The sequence below is a fragment of the Gadus morhua genome, chromosome 11 (assembly GCF_902167405.1).
Source record: "Gadus morhua chromosome 11, gadMor3.0, whole genome shotgun sequence".
In the NCBI taxonomy this organism is placed as follows: domain Eukaryota; kingdom Metazoa; phylum Chordata; class Actinopteri; order Gadiformes; family Gadidae; genus Gadus; species Gadus morhua.
This window is the reverse complement of record NC_044058.1, coordinates 24,705,371-24,716,027: the sequence shown is the minus strand read 5'-3', so window position 1 is coordinate 24,716,027 and position 10,657 is coordinate 24,705,371. Positions and strand designations below refer to the sequence as shown.

Genomic DNA, 10,657 nt, shown 5'->3' with positions numbered 1-10,657 from the left:
CTCTTCTTTTCCACTTCTCCCAGCCTACAAGGGCATTTCTTCTTCTGCATTCCTCCTTATTCGTTGACCCTTTCCCACGAGAAAGCCGCGGGCCCACGCCTCGACGATCGGCGGAACGTGGACGAGGGGAAGCGGCCACAATACGCCGGTCAAAAACTGCAACCTCTGTTTGGCGGGAACGGGAGGTTTATAAGGTGCAGGAGGGAGGGAGGGGGAGGGACGGAGGGACGCGTTTGAATCCGTTATTGTTCCGTTAACAGAGAGGTCCTGTGTTAGTGTTGTGGGAACGCGCCCTTTGGGGGTCTGTGGGGCATTTTGAAACGCAGGGGTGCTGAGGATGTAGGGCCTCATGCTACAACACACCACCACCGCACCGCAACACATTGGCTCTCCATCCGCAGCATCGTAAGCAAAGCTTGGGGGAAGGTGGAGGGGCAATATCCACCCAATGCTGTACTTCCTAAAAACGTAAGAGGTCAGGAAGCACGGTTGGATAGTCGCTGGAGCCAAACTCTGCAGTTGGATAGTCGCTGGAGCCATGATCTCTCAATGGCACCTTCCACAATCAATCGGTCCATAGTCTGGTCAAAGATTGACCTATAGCATCTCGTAATCCCAACCATCAGATGATTCATAATTTTGCACAGAGACTCTACTGCACTCCGCGTCAATTATTTTTGATTAAAAGGAAATCCATCTCCCAACTGTCAGCTATGCTCTTTAGAAACCACAGGAACCTTTGTTCACATGGTCTGGGATTGCCCTGGTGTGAGAGACTTTTGGAGTATGGTTTCCAACAGAATGTCTATAGTGCTTGAGCGTACCATCCCCTGCTCCCCAACTATCCTATTGCTGAAGGATTTCACTGGTTTGGATCATTCATCAACACGCAAAGTGCGTGTTGATGAATGTTGTGTGTTGTCTCATTTTTTGTGTGTGTAACTTTTGGCAACCCGGCACGGTGAGCGAACCACCTCCTCCCAAACAGGACACAACTTTGAGGGGAAAAGCCAAAAAAGGCATGTTTAATCCAGAACATAAGTCTCTCAAAACACGAATAACGTAAAACCTGGGAGGAATCAACGGTCCCCTCCTTCGTTGGTGGAATCCCGTCACCCACGAGGATCGGTCTCTCCGTGCAGGAGCTCCAGGGCTGGGAGAGCCCGGGCCAATTAAGGACATGGAGAACACCTGTTCTACAGGTGTTCTCCATGTCCTTAATGAACAACAGGTGTTCTCCATGTCCTTAATTGGCCCGGGCCGGGTTGCCACAAACGGTTTAATGTCAAATGTTGTCTTATTTGCGTTTATGTCTTATTGGTGTATGTTGTCTTATTTATGTTTATGTCAAATGTAGTATGTTGTCTTATTTGTGCATATGCCTAACTGTTTTCTATGTGTCTATCTGTTTGTTGTATAAATCATAAAATAAAAAATGTATCACAAAAAAAAAAGGAAGCACGGTTGGCCTGTTGTTGTTGTTGTTGTTGTTGTTATTTTAGTTTGGTTTTTCTCCTCATTGGTCGTGGGTATGTGTCCGACCATGTGCAGCAACAGCTGTGATGGAAAGTTCCCAGTTCTACGTACACGTATACTATACACACACAGGATACCTTTGGAGGCGTGGCTAGAACAACAACTAAAACACAGGCCATAACAATTGAGCAATCTGAGTCGATGGAGTTGTTTGACTTTTGAACCCAAGAGAAAGTACAACAGTGCCCGGAGAAAAAGAAAAAATACTTGTCTCCGGGCACTCGTTCTTCCAGAGAACCCCCCCCCCCCCCCCTACACACAAACACACACACACACACACACACACACACACACACACACACACACACACACATACACACACACACACACACACACACACACACACACACACACACACACACACACACACACACACACACTCACACACACACACTCTAAGCTCCTTAGAATCTGTAGAGTCTCCACTCCTACACTTGTCTCCTGACAAGGACCCGCTGACCGCCGCCGCACCAGGTTTCGGACCTTTGGGAACGGGGTATTCTCTTCTAATGCTCCCACACTCTGGAACAACCTAGCACTCCACCTCCCCTCTGCCCCAACCCTCCTCATGTTCAATTTTCACCAAGTCCTTTGACCCCTAACCCGGCCTTACCCGGATCGATAAAACCCCCTCCCCTTTTTGTTAAATTAGCTCTGTGCCAACTGTAATGCCAAGTTTACCATCGTCTGGTTGCTAATAAAACGGTTTCATAGGCCTTCAGTACTATAAACGGCGCTATATAAATCCAAGTTATTATTATTATTATTATTATCATTATTAATATTAAGTATTTTGTTGGTATAACAAACTTTAATCAAAGTATCAGATCTGCTGGGGGATTGACAACAAGTGCACTCATCACCAACCATTTATTGTTGCTCTCCAGCTGTATCAGCAAACAAATACACCCGACCACTCTCCAGCACAGAACAGTATCTGCCCCAAACAATCTGCGTCATAAGGCCGCAACAAGGGTCTGACGTGAGTCCGAATCCGTCCCTGATCACCTGTGTGTCTCTTCTTGGAAACACACAGAGCATGTGACTCCCGGGCTTTGATCCCAGATGCCAACCTGATTGGCGGTATTCCACACCAGCCTTGTTTGGCATCACAAGGGTACAGCAAAAGGAGAATGTTGGAGCAGTTTCCACTGTGACCGCCGATGTCATCCAGTCTATTTGGACTTGTTGCGCGATGCATTGCTGGCAGGGCTGCAATTCTCTCTCTCCTGCTACGTTGGTGGGCGTAGCACGAGAGAGTTACGTGAGCAGTTGAGTTGTCTGGGATCAGGAATCAGGTGATCTCTCACTCACTCACACAGACACACACACCCCTCTCCTACACCGGAGGGCATTGGTGGCTGCATCAGCCAACGTCTTACATGTGGTATTGTGTGTATACAACAGTAGACGTTTGTATAATCGGTGAGGCACGTGGAGCCACAGGCTGGTTAAAAACAGGCTGGTTCAGCCCCTCTGTCCAAGTACACAACCTGTGTGTTTGTGGTGGCGGCAGTGACGCAGGGGGGCCGATGTTGTAACACAAGGACCTGCGAATAGGGAGCTAAAGTGCTTAACACTGGGAGACCGGCTGACCCTATTGATCAGTCACAGACCCCTCGATGCATCCAGTTGAGTCATTTCAAGGAGATTGTAATTTGACATTTCGGACCGTGGCCTGAATGTTTTCATAGCTTAGTTCAGGATCCAAATATGACTCAGTTTTTAAGACTTATTCATATTATCAATGGAAGCTGTTTTGCGTTGTATATTGCATATTTGATTTTAAATAACCTGCATAGTTATGTAGTGAGTGTCAAGACTTTACTCTACATAGTCTGACTTCATTACACCAGGAGCGGTTTCTGGAGCTACCGGTTTTTTATCTGGAGCTACCAGATAATTACAGTGGGCTGGTTTGGCATGCTACACAACTATCTTACGCTGCTGTCGAGTGTGTGATTGTAATTGCCGTTGAATCCCCCCTTTCTATGGGCATGCATGGAGCGTTTGAGAACATTAAGCATAACCCTTTTTTCAATGATATCCCAGCACTGTAATGCCAAGTTTACCAACGTCTGGTTGGTAATACAACGGTTTAACTTTGTCCTTTTGTTCTCGACCAACTGATTCGAGGTAGATGCAATAGACCTTTCACCCGTTTCAATCGATGTCAAGGCCCAAGTAGGTTGCGCCAGTTGCCAAAATTAACACCTTCAGCTTTTTATTTTTTTTATTGGTTCTACTGTAGCATTTCAGTCAACCGATACCATGCTCCCCTGGGCTGTGCTCCCAGTGCCTGACATTAACATGAGCTCCTTCAGAGAGGGCTCGCAGGACTCGGCAGAAACACGTTGGTCATAATAAAAGAAAAAAATGCACTGCTTATGCCACTTTATTACAGGTTGAGCTTCAGAGACATTGCTAGTTAGAACGAGCCTTTTCTCTGACTCACTGCGGTTGCTGTCTGAGCAGGGAGTACAACCCCCAGCTTATATGAGCTGATATATTCAATTTGAACATCTAGGAAATATATCTTATAGTTCAAAGTAGAATTGCATGAACTTCTGCAACTGCAAAAATCCGGAAGGAAATTAGCTACGGTGAATTTATATATAAACACTCATCAAATTACTCCCAACTACTTCCGTGTAAATACAGTTTGAGTGAGAGATTGGCCACTGCACTGACAAAACCAGCTACCTAGGAGGAAATACTTAGCTTACAATAGTTTAATTACCATGTCAAGTGCTTCCCCGCCTTACAACTGAAGAGCATTATTCTAAATCGACATGCAGATTAATAAAGCCCTTTGAAAGTAAAGTCGTCACACCAAGAGTTAGTACAAATAAGTTTAATTTATGAAAATTTAATATACACATCCCCTAATACACATGACACACAATTCATATCATTTACAGTGTATTGATATCTCGCTCGGCAGAAAACACGCACAAACACACACCCACACAAACACACACACACGTGTGCATTTGATAAATACTTGGTCGTGCAGATCGAACCTGCATAAATAAATATTAAAAAGATTACACAGTAAAGCGACTACATTTCCGGTGAATGTCCTCTTGACACTGATCTGTACACTACTTCCCCAGTGCCAAGTTGACACTAGTTCATATAAAAAGGAACGATCTTGAAAGCCCCCTCCGGGCCAAACCAAACTCGTTTGGCCCGCATTCACTGCCGTTGTCTGGCTACAACGCTGGAGAATAGCCCAGAGTTGTTATGAACAGCGACCAATGGAAACTATCCTGGCGTGTTCACAGTCCAGGAGCCAGAATGGCCCCTGCCACAGTTTGCTGATCCTCCTCCTCCTCCTCCGAAAGTGCTCAAATAAAGAGTCGGAAGTGCTCAAATAAGGAGACGGAAGTCCTCCTTGCTGTTCCATGTTGGGTCCCCTTATGACGCTGCAGTGCCTCTTGGAAGAGCAGAGTTCTTTATGCAACCAGTCTGTTAAAAGGAACAAAGGTGAAACGGTTTGAGTCAGTCAGCCAAAATAAGCAAATAGAAATAGAATATAATGTATCCAATGCAACATCTGGGCTAACCGTAAAAAATAAATAAACCAAGCCTTACCTTTTTCTCGGTTTCACTTCCCAGCCATCACGACATTTTCCGAAGCTCACCGATTCCCCCGGGGATATTTCCGTCTTGTCGTGGGCACAGAAGGTGAACCTATGGCAAACAAAGGTGTTTATTACACATACAATACCCAATAATATCAATTATTTGTATTGTGCGACATCTCACCTAGCTTAAAATAACATCGACTGTAGTCATCACTGCAACATTGATTTCAATTACATCAATAAAAATCACATTCTATAACATATAAAATAGACTGGTAACTCTCCCCAAAGATTAATTAATTTAAAACTGTCCTTTGCGTCACGCAGCCAGTCAGAGGCCAGACCACAGTTATTGAGTTTATTAAATTATGAATGTCTCCTGCCTATTAAAGGAGGGGCTCAATCCCACACACATTATGATTTCTTCATATCGAACGCCAAGTCTTGTTAAGGTTTCAAAGTAAGACAAAAGAGGACCTAATGACCTAATGTAATGTTTTATAGCGACCCTGCCAGGCTTACATTTTCTGAGTTTCTCCAGCCTTCACACGGATCCGTCGTACTTCAAGAACGGGTGTGGCGGTCTTATTCGAGAAGGACTGCTTGAGGGACTTCCAGAAAGAGTTCCAGGAGTCAGATGGTGCTTCCCAGCTCAAGGTGATGTTCAGCAAGTCTCCGATCTCCTCCTCAGTGAACACCAGGAAGGTGTTGGTCAGGTTCAGACCCACACCGTTAGGGCTGGTTGGAGGAAAAATAAACGGAAAAGTCAGATCTGCGGAACAATTGCGGACACCAGAAAACCAAAACAACTGGCAAATAAACCTAGATACTCACACGTCAACAAAGAGTTTTTCTGTGTCGTCGTGAGCCCCATACAACTTGACGTGGAATGTGGGGTCCGCGTTGTCCGAATGATTTCTGTTGAAAATGTGCATCTTCATCTGGTAGTGGTAACCTTAAGAGTATAGACGATACTAGTTAGGTTTATCCACGATCAAAGGGATAAAGGGAAAGCATGCGCATCATAGTACGAAATAATCAAAAAAGGGGCAACATCAGCTTGTACCGGCTCACCTCCGAACGGTGTGTCGGCGCGGGTCTTCAGGTACATCTTGCTGTTGCGCCTCTTGCGCATCTTCTTAGCGTTGTATCCGATGTTGTTGCAGCGGTTCTTTCTGCAGCTGAGGCAGATGCCCTTCTTGAAGCGGTCGGGCCCGGTGCACTGGAAGGCGAAGCTCATGTGGTCCTTGTTCATCAGGGAGTCCACGAACAGGTGCACGGCGCGCTCGTGCTCACACTTCATCACCTCCATGAAATCTGTACGTTCAAAAATGAAAAACATCGGAGGAAGGTTAAAGTCTGTTTAACCTGCCGGGCATCAGGAGCGTTATTAAAACGACGCATTGAACCGGGCAGGGAAGTGACCTCTGCGATTGACAAGCAACAGGCAAACATGTCACTCAAACCAAACCGGAGGGCTGGTTTGGGCTTAACCGATTCTCCTGCAACAATAGAACGGTTCGATAGTATCCCCAACGGTCGGCAACACTCACTTCCTGCCACCGCTAGCACGTCACCCAGGCTGCAGCCGGGCTGCACTTCCCCGCCGTTGGGGTAGATATCGATGTCCCCTATTGGCTGCTGGATGCCGATGCTCACGCCCAACGCCTCCCGGGTGTACGTGTGCAGGACGTCTACGAAATCGGCGTCGTCCGGAGAGAGCCGGTTGCCTTCCCCGACCCCCTCAAACATGGGTCCTGCCGGGTCAAGCCCTGGAGGGACAATACACATCACCGTTACATATTTGACCATGACAACGGCAATCACCACCATGCTTCATAAACAAGAGACGACAATTCTTCTAGTCGGCTCGGTTCGTCTCTCACCTGTGATCCGGCCGAGAGTTCCCCGTACGTTTGTCCCGGCGTAGCCCGCCACATGGGCTCCCAGGCTGTAGCCAATCAGATGCACGTTGCTCAAAGGTAGCTGGTGCTCATCCTGTACATTAACATAAAACATAACAATAAGTGAAGCGCCCGTCAGAATCAGCAGTCGTCAACGTGGGTGCCAACCCTGACAGAGAGAGCCGGATTGTAGCCAATTGGGAGCACACCAGCCCCCCCCCCCCCCCCCCCCCCCCCCCCAACTGAAAGCCAAGCCAATCTCGGTCCGGGTAATTATGTGGGACGAATATCTATTCGCTCTTCCTTCCGTGCAACAGCACCTCCACCATCTGTCAGTTCGTGGCCATGAAACACATTCTTTGTTTATGCTTACAACTGGGTGGCAACAGGCCCAAAGCACCCGTCTCTAACATTGGTGCCCTGGCCCATTTCCGTGGCTACTGAATAGAGCTGCTGGCCTGATCCCAGTACTGCTAAGTAGCCTACTTCCCCCACCAATGTCTGATTCATGGATAAAATGATTCTTGTTTATGCGTCATGTCTGTACTACCGCTGCTGGAATTTTGAATTTCCCTGAAGGAGCATTCCCAAGGGATCAATAAAGTGTCTATCTATCTAAATGTAGGGTTGTCGTGTTCATCACAAAGTAATCCACGTAAGACGCCCGTGGTGGAAATGAACACCATGTACACTATAAATAATCCTCCAAACGTCTGGAAAATACTCTCCATGTTGACCATCACTAATGACTACATTGCCAATGATGGCTGAGGTGCTATTATACAGCCGCTACTTTGAGGCCTTCACCTGAAGATAGAATTAACAACAAAGAAGGTTCCCTTCAGGCTTAGCAGAGAAATGCTTAAATCAGGAATGAAGAGATGGTTTGATGTTGGGAAACCGTGAACGATTTTAAGGATTTTTTACAGCGCCATAATCTCTGTGCTAATGGCTGGCAGAACACAGCTTCGCAATTCTCTGCCATTAACCGTGATACGCAACATGTTTTGACAGACAGATGCAGGTGAACCACAGTGTCTCTCGCAAAGCAATAACGCAAGCAAGAAAACTGGTTGCCAGATTCAGATATTCGGGGGGGGGGGGGCTACCTGAAGCCAGTTGAGCATTTGTGCGATGCTGAGGCCGACACGTTGGGTGTGGTTAACCGCGTCTGGGTACAGCTGGTGAGCCAACGAGATCCAGTCCACGATGATCACGTTCGCTTCTGTCTCTCGCTGAATCAGAGCAGAGACCAGCTCGGTCATCCAGCTCTCAAACAGTCCGCTCATCTAGGAACATTAAAAAAAAAAAAGGATGTGTTCATAGAAAGCTGTAGGCCTACAACCACTAGATCAATCACACCTTACAGACACTCACTCTCTTCTCCATAGATACAAGCAAAAATAGATGTATAGCGCAGGACACAAAAAGGGGAAAAGCCGGTCATGCTGGCTGTTGCTCGATTCGTATTAATTTGTATTTACCGTCCAGCCGTGAATGATGAAGATGGTCTTGGCTGTGGCGTTGAAGCCACACTCCTGGAGAGATTCCTTCCTGCCAACCTGCAAGTAGCAACCGTCCAGGTCCAGATCCAAACTTTTGCGCATGTTGTACTTTATGAGGTAATGTAGGGATTCGTTTGGCGTTGACATTTCCCCAAATGCTTCTTCCCCATCTGAAACAACGCACACAGTGGGGTTAGTTTATTTGACAATTGGGCTGAACAATGCACCTGCTACCCTCAACGCATCAGCGCCGTCACCCAGATCGGTTATTAATGCAAATATTTGCTTTGCACTTTATATACACACCCTAATTTGGATGTTTGAATGGCCAACTAATTACCTTTTTCAAACATTAAACAAACAGCCTCCCTACATGAGCGCCCCAGTGCTACTACTGCCAATGTAACGTACACCTTCCGTATCCGCAAGTGCACGGAAAAAGCTGTCACGACGAGCCCTCCTGAGATCATTTTCACAGCTGAAGTCAGCGCTATAAATTACACATTCAAATGCCACTTCAGGTGTCACTCTGGTCTACAAAACCCCCGTTGCGCCTGGTGGACGTTTCCTTGCCCAAACATTAAAAAACCCCATGCCCACACCAAATTATAAATCCAGATATAAATGTCTATAATACAGTGTATAGGCCTGCTATTATACACGTAGACGAGTCCCAGACAGTCCAGATACATTGTACCGAACGGGTAGTGCAGCATGTGAGCGGAGACCGCGGATTCAGCGGATCTAAATGGAACACAGACGTGGCGTTGTGTGCATGCGTCTTGGCAGTTCGGTTGGCATTTCAACGACACGTAATCGGTATAAAGATCGATTCCTCTTTTAACTTTCGATCATTAATCTACAAGCATTCACGTCTGCTGTAGCCTATAGCAATCCGGTAGCAGTGAGAATTCATCACCGATGCTAGTCAAATGCCGGCGTATATAAGACATTTTCATTCAATGTGTGGTAACGCAAGGCAATCTGTCCCTTGATTTCCAATCCACCACAAAGAAGGAAGAGTATCGTTTTCTTACCTTTAATAACTGTATTTTCTCCATGTCCACACGCAACTAACGTTAGACAACTGATAAAAATCCAAAATGAAAGCATAATGCAAATCGTTTCTTAAACACCAATGGGTATGGGAGAAGGAGTTCCGTAAGATAATGACTTAGACTTTCGAAATGTGTCGGAAGGTGACTGAGAACCGCAGCCGGGAACCGTTTGCCGGTTGTGTGTTTCGTGGGAGCTTCAGTGCTACTCATTTGTATGAGAGCGGCTCATTAGAGTTTTAAATAGTTACTCCTTGCAGTCATCTGATCATCGGCTGATGTTTCTTGAATTCTATTGGTCAAACCCCCATTTGTTTACGTTCAGGGCGGGGCAAACCTTGAATGAATTCGTAGTAAAGGCTTCACGCCTACCTCAAAGACTTAAAACTGGGTGTGTTCTATCCCTGCATCTTTTTGTGCTTGAGCGTACGTCAAATGAATGACGCAAATGTTTAGGGAGGCTTAATATTTACAACAGTGAACTCACTAGTTGATGTGATCAATATATTTTCCCTATTCAATTGTTATTCAATTCTAGGCCTATGTCTCTTTTATGCCCACAAACGTCTTTTATATTTTCACTTTTCCGATGTGAACATTTTCGGGAAACCTTCTACGTTTTACAGCGCGGTAAAATAATAACGTGCCCTTGTCCATTGTCATAAGTAGGAAACATGTACGCCTCCTCGCTTTCATGAGAATATTTAAAAGGCTCTGAACCCGTGTGTGTGTCACACACACACGGTGTGTGTGTGTGTGTGTGTGTGTGTGTGTGTGTGTGTGTGTGTGTGTGTGTGTGTGTGTGTGTGTGTGTGTGTGCGTGCGTGCGTGCGTGCGTGTGTGTGGGGGGAAGGTTACCTCACTCCAAACACCGCGTCAGAAAGCACTGTCCCCTCGCCCTGGCACTCTGCCAAGCCAAGAGCTTATGTTCTCTAGGACCCGTTTCAATTGATGAGGGGAAGAATAGGTTCGCTCACGCAGGATCTCGACAGCTACAATAACACCACTGTTTGTGTACACACACACACACACACACACACACACACACACACACACACACACACACA

General features: G+C 46.4%; 1 protein-coding gene across 2 annotated transcripts; it reads right to left on the bottom strand.

Annotated features, from left to right (window-relative positions):
* Window positions 1–4,374: 4,374 nt before the first annotated feature.
* lipg (lipase, endothelial) lies at window positions 4,375–9,948 on the bottom strand. Of its 2 annotated transcripts, none has more exons than XM_030371111.1 (10): window positions 9,573–9,948; window positions 8,515–8,705; window positions 8,140–8,319; window positions 7,013–7,124; window positions 6,680–6,898; window positions 6,201–6,443; window positions 5,961–6,081; window positions 5,649–5,864; window positions 5,134–5,232; window positions 4,375–5,007 (listed from the first exon to the last, which is right to left on the bottom strand). In XM_030371111.1, the coding sequence occupies exons 1-10, from the start codon at window positions 9,646–9,648 to the stop codon at window positions 4,995–4,997; spliced, it is 1,470 nt and encodes a 489-aa protein (XP_030226971.1). In that variant the 5' UTR covers window positions 9,649–9,948; the 3' UTR covers window positions 4,375–4,994. The 2 variants fall into 2 exon arrangements, with proteins under 2 accessions (XP_030226971.1, XP_030226970.1); XM_030371110.1 differs by lacking the exon at window positions 9,573–9,948 and adding an exon at window positions 8,876–9,440.
* Window positions 9,949–10,657: the final 709 nt, after the last annotated feature.